The following is a 19,502-nucleotide window of genomic DNA, read 5'->3' as shown; positions in this document are numbered from 1 at the left end:
AAGAAACTTGGAGAAATCTGGGGAGGGAAGGAGATAGACAAAGATCCAAGAAAGACAGACCTGTGGAGTTTCTTTCACACAGGCCATCTGACACTGGACTGAGAAGCCCCCTACTTCTCCTATCTTCCTCCCACCAGACATTTTAACCCACAGCCCCTAGGATCTCTGTTCTCCAGAGAAACCTAGTGAGTTGAGGCTGGTGAGTACCAGACTGAGGATGCAGGACAGGAGGCCTGGTAGGTTGGGGACACACCCCTACCCCCCCAGCAGGGAACAGCTGACACTATTTCTGGCTCCCACCACCACCCCCACCTCAGCAGGGAGGCCAGTCCGGGGCAGGAGCCCAGGGTCCCCACTACGTTCTGTTTGAGATCTGGCAGATGTGATGCGGCTGAGACTCAGTGACAGCTTCACCCAGGCTTTCACCCAGCATCTCCAGCCCCCGTTTCAGCAGGGGATGGCATTTTGGTCAAGCCAGAGTCTGATTAGTTGGAGAAACCAACATGTCACGGAAATAATATTTCCAAGGGATGACGTAGGAAAGTAATTATCGATGGTGAGAGGCAGTCCACGGCGGGGAACTCCTCCGCTGCTCAAGCGGTGAGAAATTAGAGGGATGGGCTCAGATCAGCGAGGGTTGTTGTGGGGACAGTGGGAGTGGCTGGAGACTTGCTACCTCTGCTGATTCTGTTAATAGGATAAAGCAGCCTTGCAAATAAGAGCCAGACCTCAGGAGGCCTGCATTAGAAGGGATTTGGAAATCAGGCCAGGTCCTGCCAATAGCTTCACTTTTAGATGTGTTAGAACTGGAAGGAGCTTTACAGATCAGCAAAGCCACCGGCTCTCTGTTTGCAAGGTTTCTGCCTTCCAGAAATAACTGCAAGTATTAAGTAATAATTAATTTGTTTTCACATTTTTTATTCATCAAAGACACATAGAGGACTGCCAGCTGGGACACGCAGAAGACGGAGTCGATGTCACTCCAGCCCCAAACAAGAGACCTACTGGTTTTTTGTCAGCCGTCACGTTATCCTGTGCAAACGTAGTTTCCCTTTTGAAAACATTTAAAATAACACAACAGTCCACTTTTAAATACGTGAGGGAGCCTGGAGAATCTACATCAGAAACCCCAAATCTGAGCAAACTCTCTTACTTTATATGTAAGTAGACCAAGGCCCGGAGAAGGGAAGGGGCTTGTCCGAAGTCGCACAGCTGGCTGGCACCAGGACCAAAGCTCCAGATGAAGCAGGGAGAGGGGAGGGCTGTCGGGGGCCCTGGACACCAAGGGGCTTGGGCTTGACTCTTGCCCTCAATCCTTCCTAGCTGTGGGGCCCCGGCAGAATGACTGAAGTTCTCTGAGCCCATTTTCTTATCCATAAAATGGGGAGAATAGTAGCACTTACCCCTACTTTTGTGAGGAGTAAGTGAAGTAACAGAACAGAGCACTTAGTTCTCTTAACCCCTGCTTGTGTGGGTGGTGGGGGTAGCAGGTCTGTGTAGACAGAAGACCAACAGCTCACAGAACAAAGTCACGTGACCCCACTTCTAGGTGCTGCCCTGACAACGTCGGTGCAAAACATCCTCTCCCAGTAGAGCTCTAGGTACTAACTTGCAATGCTGTCACTTCTAGGTAGTTATTCAGAACTGAGTGTGCCTTCGGACCCAGGCCATATCCAGATTCACTGCCTCGGAATTCCTGCGGGGTGGGGCTCGGGAATATGCACTTAAAAAAATTATTATTGAGATATAATTTACACAGCATAAAATTCCCCATGTTAAGTGCACATTTTTGGTGGTTTTTAGTATATTCAAAAGGTTGTACAATCATCACTAATTCCAGAACCTTTCCATCACCTCAGAAAGAAACCCTGTAGCCGTTAGCAGTCAACGCTATTCCCCACTCTCCTAGTCCCTGGCAACCACTAACTTCCCTCCCTGTGGATCTATGCTGGACAATCCCTATGAATGCACTCATGCAACATGGGGTCTGGATCTGGCTTCGTTCACTCAGCACGTTTTCAAGGGTTCATCCATGTTGTAGCTTGGATCAGGAGTTCCTTCCTTTGGAATGTGCACTTCTAATAAGCTTCCCAAGTAGTTGTGATGAGTGGGGTTCAGGAGGAAGAGAACAACTTCTGATTATTACAAAGCTACAGGGCCTCAATCCTTCCTTCAGGTATGCCTATCTCGGAGGCCCCAGGTATCACTGGGTGCTTGCCTCCTCTAGAGACTGAAGACATCAGGCAGGGTCGCCTGGTACTCAGTAGGGAGGAGTGTGTCTGTGGACAGTGGCCTGGCAGCTGAGAAGTGGGCAAATGAACTGCAGGAGAGACTCACACAAGGGGACTTAGTCTCAACTCAAAGACTTTAATGTACATTATGCTCTGGGAAAAACATCTCCAAGGAAACAAGTGGAACCAAAAGTCTTAACTAGCATGGACTCTCATTCAGAAACCTGGTTGAGCCGCACCTTGGAAAAGAATGGCACAGGGACTCCTGTCGTAGTACAGTGGTTTGCGGTCAGGGTGGCAAGGACCTGCGTGTGACAGGCACACCCTCAGGACTCCGAGGGAATGGGAGCATCACTACTCCTGTGGCTGACAGCTCCACAGCAGGACTGGGAAGATCTAGGTTGGCCAGGTCATCTCCAGAGCCCTGAATAAAGGCACAGAACTTCAACGGGGCCAAAGAAGCCTCTCCAGAGCAAGAACCTCTCTCTTTGTTGTTGAATCTCCAGGTCATTGGAGAGAGTCATGGTGGCTCTGGTGAGGAATGGGGCCATATGGAAGGGTTGCCAAGTCTCACCTCTGGGTCTGAGGCCTCAGAATGGAACAGATGGGAGAGACGTGGCATTAGGAAGTCCCTTGAGGTCAGAAGCCACAGCAGTCTCGGACAACTACCCACTGGGACCTCTGGACAGAAGGAAGGGACTTATTTGGAGAAAGCCAAAGCTGCCCACTTGTCAGACTCAACCCAATGGTCTTCTGGGTCCCCTCTCCCCAGTCTGGAGCTCCTGAGTGGTCCCATGCCCATGTCTTCTGTGATGTGTTCCCATTCAATGACAGGCAGAAATTCTAGCTCATCTCCCTAGCACCCTGTTTAACTTTTAAATCACCAACTGATAGCTCAGACACTGCGCAGTCCAGGGTTTCTTGTTTTCTAACCACATCCTATGGAATAAACAATCAGTTTTCTTAGGCTACTGGCTCATATTCTTCTCCTTCAGAAGGAAGCAGGGTGCTGCTGAGGCAGGTCTCTCCCGAGAGCTTCTGAAAGAGCCCGTATGGAATCTGGTCAGGTTAGCCTTCCCATGACGGGAACCCATGAATGTGCCTTCGGGATGCATATGGCCTGTTGGGCACTGAAGAAACTTATTTATTGGTGAAAGAGGGAATTCTGGCTCCATCTTTGCAGAACCTGGTGGGGCCGCTACCCCCACAGGTCCCAGAAGGAAGGGGTGAATGGAGAGGCCAGCACAGCAGCCGTGGGGGAAGGGACCTCCCCTGGCCGACAGTATTCCCAGTTAGCCAGTCTCTACTCCCTCAGGGAGCTCCACCACCACTGGGGCGCAGTCCTCTGGCTCTGCCTCAAAGTCCCACCGAAACTTCTTCGTCAGGTGAGCTTGGAACTTTTCAGCTTTCTGCCTCAGGGTGGCATCCACGGCAACGCTGCAGGCGGAGGAAAAGAAAACCTACAGAGAACAGAGGATAAGTCACTCCTGAGAACACAGAGGGGGCCGAGAAAGCTGTGGAAATTTCCTCATGGTGTTCAGCTCTCTGGGGCGGGTGGATCAGCTGCTGCTGGCATGGGCCCAGGACACCTGCTGTGCTCCCCCCAAACCAAGAAAGAAGGTCCAAACCCAGCTGAGAAGCTGGGGCAGGACTAGAATGGAAAATTACTATCTTGGGCAGAGATGCCCCATTGAGAGTAAGGCCAGGGGGGCCATCACCCTGGCCCAGTCCCCTGGGGAGCTCTCCTGGGCACCTGGGCTATAACTACACCAGCTGGTACCAAGAAAAGCTTGGAGGGCTTATAAGCCCCTGCAGCCCATAAAGTCCCAGGCCCGAGGCCAACGAGGCCGAACTGCTGCTCTAATCTTCATGGGCCACAGGCTGCCAGTCAAAGGTTTCTAGTCCCCTTGAAAGTTGTCTTTGATGTTCTTCTTTTAAAATTGTGCTTACAGGGGCGCCTGGGTGGCTCAGTAGGTTAAACATCCAACTCTTGATTTTGGCTCAGGTCATGACCTCAGGGTTGTGAGACAGCCCCACGTCGGGCTTCATGCTGGACGAGGGGCCTGCTTAGGATTCTCTCTCCCTCTCCTTCTGCACCCCCCCCCCCCATTCGTGCACATGTTCTCTCTCTCTTAAAAAAAAAATAAAGTTGTGGTAACATGTACATAATACAAAGCCTACCATTTTAACCAGTTTTTACATCATTTTAAAAATTAAATACACATAACATTTACCATTTTGACCATTTTTAAGTGTACAATTCAGTGGCATTAAGTACATTCACATGGCTATGCAACTGTCAACCATTATCCATCTTCAGAATTTATTCATCCTTCCCAACTGATACTCTTTACCCACACTAACTTCCCATTTCCCCCTCCCACCAACCCCTGGAAGCCACCCTTCAGCAATGAACAAGGGTTCCATTTCTCCACATCATTGGCAAGATCTGTTTTTTGTTATTTATTTATTATTATTATTTTTTAATAATAGCCATCCTGATGGGTGTGAAGTGGTATCTCACTGTGGTTTTGATCTGCATTTCCCTGATGATTAGTGATGCTGAACACCTTTTCATGTAGATGTACTGGCCATTTCTGTGTCTTCTTTGGAGAAATGTCTATTTAAGTCCTTTGCCCATTTTTAGTCAGGTTTTTGTTGTTGTTGTTGAGTTATTGTAGTTCTCTAGATATTCTGGATATTAATCCTTTGTTTTGATGTTCTTTTTAATTCAGTTTCATCTGATATAAACATTGGGCAGGGGGCAGAGCAGTAATTTTCTCTACATCTGACACTCCATTCTGGATTTTCCTGGATCCCAATCACTTCTAAGAGTAACAGCAAACTCGTTACTCCTTCTCATACAATTTCACTGTTTTCAAATTCAGAGAAGTTTCGGAGTATCCCAACAGATCCTCACCATGCTCTGGGAAGACACACCAGAATACCTATTTTATGGAAATGGAGGCTAAGAGGAGTTAAGTGACTGGATGGAAACTAACAGGAAAGGAAGGAGTAGTTTTCCCCAGACCACCCCACAGAAGCAGGAGCGTCAGGGTGGGGGAAGCTCTTTGTTCCACATCTGTCTCCCGCTGTAGCCGGCCTGCAGATCACCATGGAAGGAGTCTGGGCTCCGGGGGCCTTGACCTGACCAAGTTAACAGCTGTACTCCACGGCTGCTTCTCCACTGCCTGGTGGCAGGAGTGAAGCTCATTGCAGTGGTCTTTGTTTGGAGTCATTTTGTCGGAGTGGTAGCAGGGACAGAAGTGACTGGGGGCTGTGGGTGTGCAGAAGCACAAGTGGGGGGTTACAGAATTTGGTTTCATTAACTTGGGAATCGACTGAATACAGGAGCAGGCAGCACAGCCACAACAAAACAGCCTACTGATAACTAGTTAGAGGGGCTGTGTGAGCACGGTGGCAGAGGGCGGCAGGGAAGCCGGCCGCCTGTCTGCAGGCAGCTAACGGGGCTTGCCCTGGAGTGCCGACTGCGGAGCCCAGCGGAGCTCTGGGGAGGGCCCTGCACGGGAAGCAGAGAAGCCTTGTTTCAAACAGCATTAGTTCCAGAGGCCCTGCATACCCCTGGGTCTGTCCCGAGGCCCTGGGGAGCCTGCTGGCTGAAGCTGCAAAAGCCTCTTCCTGCTCCCCTCCTTCCACAGTAAACCGGACCCCTCCATACACAGCCCCACCTCTCCAGCCACGCTGAGCAGCTGCCAAACACGCTCTACTGCTTCTCCTGTGCCCCTACCCACACGTGCTCTGTCCTCAGCATAGAACACCCTTCCATCCCTGCTTTCACCTTCGTCACCTACGGATTTCTACTAGTGACTCAGGTTCACGGATTTCTACTAGTGACTCAGGTTCAGACCTCACCTCCTCTAGGCTGTCTTCCCAGACCAAGAATGGCACAGGTGCTCCTTCATGCTCCTCCAGCGCCCAGGGTTACGGCGAACGTAGCTTCAATCTCAGTTAGGTAACAGTCCATTTACTGTGGAGCTCTCCCAAGAGACAAGGAGCAACTCCAAAGCAGTGACTCTTTCTCCTACTGCATACTCACTCCTGGCACAGGGTCTGACATAAAGGACCCATGAGGTGTTTTAATGAGCAAAAGAATGAGAAGACCATAGACTCTATGAAAATCCATTTTTGGCTCACTTTTGCACAAGTCCTTAGCACCAAATAATTGCTCAATAATTATGTGATGGTGCTGGACAAAATAAAGGACTCGTCCTGGGGAGCAGGTGGCCCCTGAATGTCACCAGCTCACAAGCCACCTCCTTGTGACAGGTCTCTTACAAAAGCCCAACCTGAAATGAACTGCTCCAGCCTCTGTTCCCCTAGCACTGGGCCTGAACCTTTCTATGGCATTTCTCACACTGTGCTCACAGTATCTGTGCTCCTTAAGAATAGAGAATGAGTCCTTTTTATCAACATGTCACACACAGCATATCGCCCAGGGCCTGTTATAGAGTTAGGGCCCAAAGGAAGCTCACTGAACAGATATGAATGAGATGCAGGGACTGCCCTGCATTTGGCAATGGCCAGCAGTGACAGGTCCAAACAGGCTGGGCTCAGACTCATCACTCATCCTTCCCACCCATCTCTCAAACGATTCCTGGGAGTAAAATCAACCAGAGGCAGGTATAATAGAAAACCTTCTGTCTGAAAAATAAGGCTTCTAATTTAAAAAGTGCTTTGTCCTTTTTAAAGAACTTGTCAATTTAATCTTTACTACAAGCCTGTGTACTATAAACCTGGGAGGTAAGAGGACAGGAAATTACTGTTCCCACTGTACAGATGAGAATGGTGATAAACGCCGAGCAAGTAATAAATGTTAAGCGAGATCCAGTCCAAGTAGGGAAATCTCAATCCTTTGTCCCTACCAAGGCCTTCTTTTTGTCTCAACACAGACTTAATACATTCATCATATTTTCAGCACTGCCCTGTGGGGAGCCAGGGGACTTGGAGACCAGGTGCTTCTGGAACTGTCCCCTCTGCAGGCCTCCAGGACCCAGGGCACAGCCCAGGTTGACTTTTTTAAAAAAGCAACTTTATTGAGGTATAATTTACATACAACTAGATTCACCCATTTTAAGTGTTCAATTTGTTTTGACAAATGTGTACACCCATGCAACCATTATATGATATAATCAAGATATTAATTTTTTTCTTTTGGTATTTAGTTTTATGAGTCCGAAGCCCACATACCATCACAATCAGGATACTGAACAGTCTCGTCACTCCGAAAAACTCCCCTGTGCTGCCCCTTAGTGGTCAAACCCTCCCCTTACCCAAGCCCCTGGCATCCAGTGATCTATTTTTGTCCCAATCGTTTACAAACTTGATATTTTAAAAACCCGTAATTCAGAAAAGGAGATATACAGACATTACCTAGTTTTCAAGCAATAATTTACTTTGATTCTCTTGTTTTTAATTTTATGGCTTCTTCAGAAAACTTGGTAATGATCTATTTATTTTACTTGTTAAGGTGAAGTCGAGTAAACGCTTCTTAACATCACTGAGAAATGAATCATCTTAATATCGGAAGATTAATCCTGGATCTTTTAAAAATACTTTTGAAAGAGGACAACAACATTTCACAAACAACTGCATTTCTCTAAAACTAAAAGCACACCCCTTGGGTATTTTTCTTTAAATATAGAAAAAGGTATTAATATTTTTATCATTAAGTCTGTATATTCTAAAACTGTAAATTACTTTAGCCAGAAACGTAAAAGCGTTCTTTTAAACCCAAGTTAAATAAATTGAGTTCAGTCAGGTCACCTTGAGAAATTCAAAATATCAAGGTAGGTAGCTGAGTCACTACCTTATCCTATTTTTTGGACAGACAAAAAAGATGAAATTTCCTAATTTTTTCAATTCCCAAATGATTATTCAACTTAGAATGAAACTAGCCAGAGGTAGAACATTCTATTTCTACTTGCAGAAGAAGAAAATGGTGTTAAATAAAACTATCATTTCACAATGATTACCAGGAGAGTAAAAAGCAACAGGAACCATGTCTTCTGAGGTCAGTTTAAAGAATTTGGGATATTTCATCTGGGAAAAATAAATGGGAGCCCACCACAGACTTCAGAATCAAAACTCAGCCTTGCCATCCACTAGCTCCGGTGATCTTGGGCAAAATCATGTGACCTCTATGATCCTGCTTCCTCATTGTGAAGTGAGATTAAATACTTAGCTCTGAGCACTGTGGTGAGGGCTAAATGAAATAATGCACACAATAAGTGTGCAAAAGTGATAGCTGACGGCAGAAGGTGTGCAAGTAGATAGGTGAAATTGATCATGACAGGTGTTCTGGTAAAAATACTACAGACATCACTCAGAGCCAGTGCCTTCCATCAAGAGTTAAAGATGAACACTGGCATTTAGAATATTGGCAAGAAATGAAGCTGGAAAGCATAGATGGCCTATTGTGACTTAAAGTATTTAAAAAAACAGGTTATGTGACTATATGCCTAAATGCTATGCAATCAGCAGTGAGAATCCTTATTTTGTACATAACTCATTTTCTAACATACTATTAAATTCAGATTATCCTTTCATTGGTTTTAAACAAATTATGGTGACTCAAGTTGCTTTTAATAAAAGAAAAAACTATCTATTTTTGTAAAACAAATAATTTTTATTCAAGCTAAATCCATGGGATTTATAAAAACCAGTGGCATCTATTCAAAAGGGCCTCTAATGGCAGAGACCATTATGTGGCTAATTTTATACCAGCTAATGTGGCAGCCTTTAAGTGCTTACACATACAAACACCAGTCCCTCTCCATGGGTAGTAGCCATTTAAGCTCCTAAGTAAGAAAGCCAGTTCCACTTACTTGACTACCTGGGGGCAGAGCAGGCGGCTGGCTGAAGAAAGCTTTTATGGGCTGATTCATTCACTCACACACATCCTGAGTGAGTGCCTCCGTGTGGGGGGCTAGATTCTCACTGCCAAGATGGTACCAACGTTAACTCTCCATTAAAAAAAAAAAAAAAAAGATCTTGTAATATCCTTTCTACATTGTGCCTGTTGAAATCTGTCATCCTTCCAGCACATGGCTAAACGCCTCCCTTCACAGTCACTCCTAATCCGCTCTCTCCTCCTCAAATTGCAACCCTAGTCTGAATTAACCAATTCCTTTTTAGTGCTTATAATGCCCTTTGATCAGACTGCACCATTTACACCTGTCATATTAGGGGCATCTATTTACAGTACCACAGGAATTATGTGCTCTAGCCATCTAAAAATACCCAATAACACAATGTGAGAGAAGTGTTAGGCCTCGACTAGGTGTTAAAAACAACCAGATGAACAACAAACCAGGCTTTGGGTAAAAGTTCACAGCTTAGTGGGGAAGTCAGGCAGACAATGTACACATTTCAGCAAGCACAGCCTGTGTAATATAATAGTGACAAGTCCAAAGTAGGCTAATAGTATGGAAAGGAGAGGGATCAGGAATGGCTTCACAGAGAGGGATGCCTTGAGGGTATCTTGTAGGATGAACAAGTTCACACCAGGCAGAATGAAAATCATGTTCAGTTAAGAAGGCATGAAACGGGCATAAAGTTTCAGTTGTGCCAAATGAAAAAGTTCTAGAGATCTGCTGTGCTTATAGTTACCAATACTATACATGTTATGTGTTTTTTTACCATGATAAAAAAATGGGGGAGAGGTGCCTGGCTGGCTCAGTCAGTTAAGCATCCAACTCTTGCTTTCAGCTCAGGTCATGGTCTTGGGGTTGTGGGATCGAGCCCTGCATAGGGCTCCATGCTCAGCGTGGAGTTAGCTTGAGATTCTCTTTCTCTCTGCCCCTCCCCCTGCTTGTGCTCTCTCTCTCCCTCTCTAAAATAAATAAATAAAAATATTAAAAAAAAGAAAAAAGGCCTGAAACAGCATGGCATTTCCTTGAACTTGTAAGGAGACCACTATTGCTGAAGTTGACAGGGGAAAACAAGGAGAGGAAGGAGAAGCTGGAGAACAGATCAGGAGCCAGATCAGAATGGGCCTTGTGATCTATGTTTGGGTTTTTAACTTTCTAGGCAATTAGGAGGTGCAGAGAAATAGTATCAGATCTGCACTTCAGAGTAACTCAGGTGGCAGCATGGGAGATAGGTGCACTGACAGGGGTAGGCATGGAAGCTGACGAACTGATGCAATCTAGATGAGACCAAAAGGGTCTCAGGGCCCATGTAGGTAAATGGTACTGGTGCAGGACCACATTCTAAACAACGCTGTCTGGAGTGACTTGATCAATTCATTTGTTTTACTTTCCTACCAAACTATAAGCTGCAAGTCAGGGACTCTGTCTTGTTCACAGCTATATTTCTAGTCCTGCAACAGGGCATTGAATATAGCAGATGCTCAGCAAATACCTGCTAAATCAATAAATAAATCTCTTGAGGGCAGGAACCCTAATATACGGATCCCTCAACACTTTCAGGAAAATATCATATATAAAGATAGGATGCTCAAAAGTATGTGTTCATATATTTTTTTAAAGGCACATGTCCTGGATTTTTCCAAATAATGACATCAAATTTTCTTGGTATAAAGTCCAGACAGAATTCTTCCAACCATCAGCTCTGCACACCCCACCTGGGCATCTAGCAATCCAGCCGGGCCCTCTCTGCTTCATAAATCATTGTTGGCAAGGTAGCGTCAGCAATCAGAGCTCAGTTGTCTGTCAGCTCTGCTGACAATGGTCAGGACAGCCAATGACACAGTGTGGCCCTCCTAGGTTTGTGTGACAGCATTAACGCACATCACAAGGGTAGCACATCATTCCCATGGGTTATTGCCAGATGCAAGTCAGCAAGCTGATGCCCCCTCTTACCCCTCATCAGTTACTAGCTCATGTAACCCAGGAACTTGTTGGGGGTAGAGTGGTATTTCCCCTTCAGAGGAGAGATAAAGGGACTTAATTTCTCTCTGTTATGTCAAGAACCAATAAAAGAGGAGTTTTATAACTCTTCTTTTGTTTAAGTGGAACACACCAGGCTCAAGCCATCAGCTTGACCAACTTTCCCCATGGTCTGCACAACGCCCCCAACTGCCAGGGTTTTAAGTCAGCTGCCCACTTACAGGGATTCTTCCAATAGTATGTTGTTTGTAGAAAAGTATCCCATGCCTCTGAGAAATAAGCCCTTCACGGTGTCTCCACTGATGTCAACCAAGAATCCTTACTGGGGGAATCTATACTATATTCAGGACATAGGAGCATAATCACAAGACTCAGGCCTGGGTTCAAATCCTGACTCTGCCACTTACCAGCTGTGTGACCTTACATAAGTGACTTAACCTTTCTGAGTCTCAATGTTCTCATTTGTAAATAGGAAATAATCCTCCCTGCCTTGAAGGGCTCCAGAGAGATTAAATGAGGAAACCCAAGTAGCATGATAAACATGATGCCTGCTACTCAACAGGCATTTACTGAATGTTTGTTCCTTTTCTCACCCTGGGTGGGAGTGGTAGATTAGTGAGTAGCCACCTTCAAAGGAGTGGGCCTCATAGTGGTCTCACACACACACAGGGAGAAAAAAGCAGCTCATGGAACAAAAAGTATGGAAACTGACAGATTGTAGCTTCTGCCTCTTCCACACTTGAGAAAGTTAAAAATGTGAGTGACAGAGGCTGTCCCAAGAACATAAAGGAAGCTAATCTATTTGCAAAGGGAGGAAATAGCACAGGATGAAGATTATAAGTTGTTTGAAGCTTCTTCCCTAATTACCACTCATAATGAAAATTTAATTGCCAAGTTAAAAGCAAATTTCACTTTTTCTGTCAGAGAATCTCTGCAGAAACTGGCACGTTTTGTTTGAACAGGAAATCAAAGTTACTTTAATGCTTAAATGAAATCTAAAGAGCTGCAGATGTTTCCCTGGAAATAACAAGCTTCAAAACTCTGTCCTACTGGGTTATACCAACTTATGGCTACAGGGAGAAAGAAAAAGTGTTTTGAGCTGAATAACTCATAGAGGTGGAGGTTATTCAAACGCCAAGTACCCCACTGCGTGGCACTCTTGGGCAAGGCAGGCGGAGGGTGGTATAGAGAGACGGTCTCTGGCATCACGGAACTTACAACTGAGTGCAAGAGAGAACCAGGAAACAGCCCGAGGTTAGGAAACTGCAACAAAAAAGTAACCCTCCCGAAAGGGCTTTCACACATCCTCGCCTTAATTCTGACCCACATGGGTGTCAGCCAAAAGATGGCTCACCTGTAAGGTGCTGGTGAGGAAGTTGTTCTGGGAGACAATGTCCACAAAGAAGTCGGCCGGGATCTCGCCGAGCTGGTGGTAGAGGATGGAGATGAGGTTGACGTAGAGGGTGTGGTGCCTCACCATGGCTTCTTCCGAGCGGCACAGGAGATTCAGGAGCCGCTTCCAGTGCTCAAAGGCCTCGTACACATTCCCCAGGAGGAAGCATACAAAGGCAAACTGGAGTTCACCTGAGAGGCGCAGAGAGGAGAATGATCCTGAGAGACTGGAGTGCCAGCTGATGCTACGAGGCCACCAGTTCTACTGGACCTCAGCAATGGGCGGTGGCCTCCTGCAGAGCACTCCTGGGGTTTTGCACTGAGTACATGCTCAGTTCAAGTTTGCTGAACTGCTCTAAACTCAAGCTACAAAAAACCAAAGTGTGGTTTTATAAAATCAGACTGTAAGAGAAGAGATCTACCTAGTATTTGCCTGGCACTTAGAAAGTTTACAAAATGTGTCCATGGGTATTATGCCAGGTGGATCCCAAACTTGGCTGCCTATCAGAATTACTAGGAGAGCTCGTTGAAGATAAAGCTGCCCAAGCCTCCCCCATGGAGAGCCCGGTTGAGGACAGATGATGGAACCTCAGTATCTTTAGCTCTAAAAAGCTTCCCGGGTAATTCTGATGCAAATGGTCTGCTCCAGAGCCAGGGAAATGCTGCATTACACCATGTAATCCCCAGCCCAACTCCACAAGGTATTCAGGGAAGGTGGTATCTGTCTCATTTTACAGATGAGGTCAAGGGACTTACCCAAGGTCACACATCGAATGCTTGGCAATGGGAACAATGTAAAGATAAAACAAAATTCCTATTGGGTGAGAACAGTTCCAGAGCTTCCCAGAAGAGGAAAATTTGTGAGTACTTGTTCCAGGCTTAGCCTGCTAGCCCAAATCACTTGCATTTGTTTAACCACAGGGCTCTGTGATTTAACCTCTATGAACAGCTTGGTGGCTAATAGCATGAGCTCTGGGGGTGCCTGGGTGGCTCAGTTGGTTAAGCGACTGCCTTCAGCTCAGGTCATGATCCTGGAGTCCTGGGATCGAGTCCCACATCGGGCTCCCGGCTCGGCGGGGAGCCTGCTTCTCCCTCTGACCCTATCCCCTCTCATGCTGTTTCTCTCTCTCTCAAATAAATAAATAAAATCTTAAAAAAAAAAAAAAATAGCATGAGCTCTGGAACCAAACTACCTGAATTCAAATCTCGGCTCCGCCCTTCAGAGATGTGTGACCTTGGGCAAGTTACTCAATCTGTTTATACCTCGTTTTCCTTATTTGAGGGCAGTGGGGAAGATTAAATAAATCAATGTAGTTCACATGAAGCATTTAAAATAATGCCTGACACAAAGGAGTGCTCAAGAAATATTAGCTATTATTATTCCCGCATTTCCACCAGATGCCTGTCTGAAACAAAGAGACGCCATGATCCAGAAGCCACTGTCCTTGGGCAAGCAACTGGGTCTCTGGATGCCAAGATATACTGCTATTGATCAGAGACATTCTCTCTGGCTTCAAATTTAATGAGGGCTTCTGTGGTGTCATACCTATACATGGGCCATAAAAAGAATAGATGCACTCAACACCAAGTACCTCTTTAAATGCATGGTGTTTGATCTCTGTCACCTCCAGAGATATGAAAAACTAGTTCTCTATTCCTAGGCTTGTGGAACTAAGTTTGTCTAGCTGCCTGGTCCAGATATATTGGATGTTGAACTGACATTTTCAAGATATTGTCAAATTTTCTTTCTATGATAGAGGTTAATGATTTGCTTCTACAGTTGGCTTTACCTGGTTGGTTTGTGAAAACAGGAGCTTATTCTCTGAAATTAGAGCATGTACTTAAATTCAAGCATTTCTGACCTAGTCTGAAATTAAGTTACGAGATCAGAAATAATTTCAAAGAGCTGTCAGGAAGATACAAAGTTATCCCTGCAACAGACCCTTCAGAAGATTACTTTGAAGAACTGAAACGTTTAAGAGGTAGAAAACAGGATTTCTGTTCATTTTTAAGCCAGAATTTCTTAAGTGTTACTTATTAAATGATAACACTGTGTAATGCATTAAGATGCACCCATTAAAATGTGTCCTTTTATCAGAGAGCCAATGATATGAAGGGCCCTATATTCAAATTTCTCACTGATCTTCCAACAGAAAAATATGCAAATACCTGGACAATTTGTAAAAGAAAAAATATAAATAGCTGTTAAAGATGTGATGAATGTTTGCTGTCACTAGAATCAAAGAAATATAAATCGAAACGACATCACTCTCCAACCATCCCGTTGGAAGAGGCCTTTGCTAACTCGCCATTTCAGAGGTGATGGGCAACAGCCTCACCCCAGCTGGCAACACACACGCTTTGATCCAGCAATTCAACCCTAAATGTAGGTATAAGTACACACAAGGATGTTCATTAGATGACACAACAGGGAAAATAGGGACATCTTAAAGGTCCATCAACAGAGGGCTGGTTCAATAACTATGGCACATAGGCAGCCACTATCGAGGAGGGCCTGTTTCAGTGACACAGAAAAACGTTTACGCTAAAGCAGATTACAAAATAATATACTGTAATCTTGTTTTTGTAAAAAATCATTTATACACACAAACACATATAATTGAGGAAGAAAAAAAAAGACTAAAGGGAAATACATAGAAATACACAGAGAAGAGACTGCAATGAAATGCTGCACATGGAGACATAAACATGCAAAAGACGAAAAGTAAATACACCCAAGTGTACAAAATGGTTATTTCTAGGTGGTGGGAATTGGGAGGGAATTTTTGTTTGTTTTGCTTCTATGATGACCATATATTATTTTTGCAATAAGGGAGAAAAATAACAAAAACAATAAAAATTTTTTAAAAATCACTATCCTGGCCTAAGCCAGCGGAGACCAACACTTTTGAGAGAATCAGGAGAAAACTGAGGAGGCAGATGGGAGGCTGGGAACCAGGAGCCGCTCTGGTCTCACTTCATCCACATAGTTGGCCAAATCCTTTCCCTCTGTGAACCTCAATCTATAAAATGAGGGGCTGGGCCACTTCAGTGGTTCCCAAACAGTATTGGCTGCATCAGGTTCACCTACGGTGCTTGTTTATTATATAGACAAACACACAGACAGATACGGCTGGGGCCCTACTCCAGCCCTCTTGAATCAGTCTCCAGGGGGACTGGGCAAGCCTGCTTCCTAGCCAAGTATAGGAACCACTGGACTAGATAACCCAAGGTGTACCCCCTACTATACACCCATCCCTTGGCCCACTCCCAAAGAATCCTGTTTCTCCTCACCAAGCACATCCTGGGGGCTGCTGGGGAACTGCTTGCTGAGCACCGTCTCCAGGGCATAGCTCAGGTCCATGCTGTGCCTGGTTATCTCTGCTGGCGTGGCACCTGCCGGGAACATCTGTGTGGGCAGCTCTGAGAAGCGGATCTCTGTCCCGGCTCTGGGCTTCATCTCTGGCAGCCGGGCCAGGCCCTCCTGGTAGCTTTTGCACTCAGTACCACAGCGAGGTAGATTCTGCTCCACGCGGTCCTTGGTGTGCTTCATGGAGAGCACGGGAAGCACCTCTGAGAAGGCGCAGATCTGCCGGCTCTCGGGCTGCAGCCTCTCCATTGTGGCCTCGCTGATAAAGTTGGTGAGTGAAATCCACTTCTTGAGTGTGGCATATGGGTAAGGGCCCAGGAACTGGTCCAGCTCCTGGAGGTTGGCCCTCATGGCCTCCACCTCAGCCTCTGGGGCTGGGGACAGGTCTACCTCTTCTTGGACGGCATTCCAGCGCAGGACTATCAGGCCTCGCTGCTGCAGGCTAAGGAAGAAGCCCATACGAGGCCCCACCTCCCTGGGATTGGCCTTGTCCACAGAGCTGTAGTGGAGGAAGTGGATGCCTGGTGGGATCATCTTCACACCCCGGAACTTGGGGCCCACCTCCCAGGAGTTGTAGTCAATGCCAAACTCTGTCCCCTTGGGCATATTCAGGATGACCACAGTGGCCCCTTCAAAGAAGAGGCGCTTGGCAAGCTCAGGATCCATCTGCATGGCAGCCATGGGATCAGTGCTAGGTGACCAAAGAGAGAATCCCTCTTGTCTTCCAGAACAACTGAAAAAGAAAGAAATCAGAGTTAACTGGAACTTGGGGAAAGATGTTTCATTTGCTGAGGACTCTGCATGTGCCAGACTGAATCAGACCCTTGACATAATTATCTCCCTTAATCCTCGCCACAACCCTGCATCAATTTTACTGATGAGGAAAATAAGACTCAGGAAGAAGAGGATTTTGTGTTTTGGTTTATTGAGAAAGAACACTCACTGCATAGCCAGAAAGATATTGAGGAGAAGTGACGTGCTCAAGGTCATGCAAGGTCACACAAATTAGAACCCGGTACCCTGTCCTCCAGGCCAGTGTTCTTCTCACTGTTCACTCAGGATCTGCTCCCAGATCTCTCTCTCACAACAGGATGAAGGTGGGGAAAGCCTGGGTGGTCTATTCGAAACTACAACTGTGCCTAAACTGCCTCACACTATAACTCTGCCTAAACCCTATTGCTGAAGAGTCCCAAGGAGCTGAGAAGGATGATTAAATCCAGCATATACCCAGTTTCCCATAAGCCTCAAGGAAGGCCCAGACACGGACAGAAGGTGGAAAGTGGGTGCTCGGCATCTAAAATTCACAAAACGTGTCGGAAGCAGAAAGCTTTTCAACCACAAACCTCCTCTTCTCCTTTTACACATAAAAACCCCTGAAGTCCAGGGAGTGAAACAACTTCCCATAGGGCCTACAGTCAGTGGCAACTCTGGATCCCTTCCCCAGAATGGATTCAGGTGGCATGGCTGGCCTAGGATCAGTATTTAGAAGAGAAAGAGCAAGAACACTTATTTTACCCACCTCTGAACTATCCATGGGGACATACTGGCACAACGTGTAGGCAGGCAGACACTGCCTGGGTGGTATTTATAGGAATGGTTCCAACATGAACTAATTTAATCCAAACAATTATCTAACCTTCTAGTCCCAAGATGCTTACCTATTCAATTTAACAAATAATCACTGAGTGCCCACACCGTGCCAGATCTTCGCCTGAAACAACGATCTGTGAAACATCCACAGAGTAGGACAGTCACCACTACCTCTAGGCACTTCCAACCCAGCTGGATGCACAAACAAGACCCCCAAATTTCACAAACTGAAGAACCAGCTGCCTGTTTAATTCTTCTTACTCTTTTTTATGTTAAGCAAACAGAACAAAATAAAACAGTGAGGAAAGGAAGGCCAACCTGGTTTCAAAAATGTTAGGGGCAATGTTTTATCATCTTAACCTCAAACCACGACAAATGACTCACCCTACATCAGCATTTTTTTTTTCCTAACTGCAAGTCAAAACTCATTAATGGGTTAAGAAATCAATTTAGAGTTTCAACCAGCATTAATTTTTTTTTTAATGGAAGGAGAATTAAAAAAAAAAAAAAAACCCAGCATGCATCATGAGTAATAAAGATAGTAACTGTCTTCTGAAGTTTTATGTGTTTGTATGGATTCTTGGTCATGAGATAAAATGTATTAGTTATTGTAGGTCACAGTCAAAAAAGCCTGAAAGCCACTGCTCTAAATAATTTGCATCATCATCATCTAATTCCCAACCCTGAATTCAGAAGGTACTTAATAAATACTTGCTAAATGAAGAGCTATTGCATTTAGAATAATTGTTCATCAACTAGCCATTTTCCCTTGTGGTTGTGCTCCTCCTTGATAATGACATTCCTTTATTCTAATTACACCAGCCGTAATTCTCTTCCCTGTATCTTCAGCAGCTGGTACATGGCCTGGCACGGAGGAAATGCCCTGGGATGCACAAAGTCACATCCATCTTCTTCTCTCCATCACCTCCTTACTCCAAGTTACCCTTTCTCCATCCCAAGAGCCAGAGTGAACTTTTCAAAATGCCAATCTAAGCCACACTTAATGCCAATGTTGAGTGGCTTCTCTTATGGCTCCGGGAAAACCAGAATTTTTACCATGACCTATAAGACCTACAAGGCCTGGCCTTCCTGGCCCCTCCCAACTCCTGATTGTTTCATACCATGCACCCCCGCATCCCCCCCGCCCCCCCCCGCCCTGATTTCTGTTCCAGCCACATTGGCCTCTTACAGACCCTCAAGCAGGAGGCTCCCTGGGTAAAAAAAAAAAACTCTTCCTCAAATCATTTTTTCTGATCTCAGCTCAATATTCACTTCCTCACTAAAGCTTGCTTGACGCGGGGTTAGGTCAGGTATCCCGTGGGACCCTCACTCCCCCGACACCCTGTACCTTCCCATTTCATTGATCAGGCTACAATTTTGCGTTTATGTTTAGTAGAGGGCTGTCACCTCCGTGAGACTTGAGTGTTTTTGTTCCTCCAGCACACACTAGATGCTCGATAAGCACTTATTTAATAAAAAAATGATATCCACTTTGTAGATGAGAAACAAAGGGTCAGTTTGGGCAAATTACCTTACCCGAAATTACAGAGTCGGACAGAACCAAATCGGGCGCCGCCAAGGTCTCCGGCACCCGAGTTCTCAAGTTAGGGAAACAGCGAAGTTACCCCGGGTGCCCCAAGAAGTACTGGCGACCGGGGCTCCGGTGACGGTTTATCGGGGAGAAAGGCCTGCAGAGCCACCAGGGTCCCAGCACCGGCCCACAGGGCGGGACGCGGGTCCCGGCGAGGCGCCCCACTTCAGGGCACTCCGCGATCCCGAGCCGGAAAAGCGTGGCCGGGCCACAGAGACAACGAAAGCAGAAAAGTTCCAACAGGCCAGGCGGCCGCACTCACCAGCTTCGGACTCTCCCCGCTCTCAAGCACCGCCGAAACGCACCGGAAGTTCTCGCGCTTTGGCTCGGGACGGGAGCGACGGCGAAAGCGGCCCGGCAGAGCTCTTGGTCTCGGGAGGAACGGTCCGCGCCTGCAGGTTCCGCCCCATCAAATGTTGCCTTTTGCTAGTTTAAGTTACACGTCTTAGCTCCCGAAC

General features: G+C 46.0%; 1 protein-coding gene across 2 annotated transcripts; it reads right to left on the bottom strand.

Annotated features, from left to right (window-relative positions):
• Positions 1 to 476: 476 nt before the first annotated feature.
• On the bottom strand, positions 477 to 19,440 carry AAR2 (AAR2 splicing factor). Of its 2 annotated transcripts, none has more exons than XM_035006237.1 (4): positions 19,307 to 19,440; positions 15,788 to 16,596; positions 12,456 to 12,685; positions 477 to 3,691 (listed from the first exon to the last, which is right to left on the bottom strand). In XM_035006237.1, exons 2-4 carry the CDS (start codon positions 16,542 to 16,544, stop codon positions 3,524 to 3,526), a joined length of 1,155 nt encoding a protein of 384 aa, XP_034862128.1. In that variant the 5' UTR covers positions 16,545 to 16,596; positions 19,307 to 19,440; the 3' UTR covers positions 477 to 3,523. The 2 variants fall into 2 exon arrangements, with proteins under 2 accessions (XP_034862128.1, XP_034862130.1); XM_035006239.1 differs by lacking the exon at positions 19,307 to 19,440 and adding an exon at positions 18,990 to 19,300.
• Positions 19,441 to 19,502: the final 62 nt, after the last annotated feature.

This window comes from Mirounga leonina, unplaced genomic scaffold (genome assembly GCF_011800145.1).
Source record: "Mirounga leonina isolate KUSES-001 unplaced genomic scaffold, KU_Mleo_1.0 Mir_150, whole genome shotgun sequence".
NCBI lineage: Eukaryota > Metazoa > Chordata > Mammalia > Carnivora > Phocidae > Mirounga > Mirounga leonina.
The sequence above is the reverse complement of the archived record's forward strand: the minus strand, read 5'-3'. Positions and strand labels throughout refer to the sequence as shown.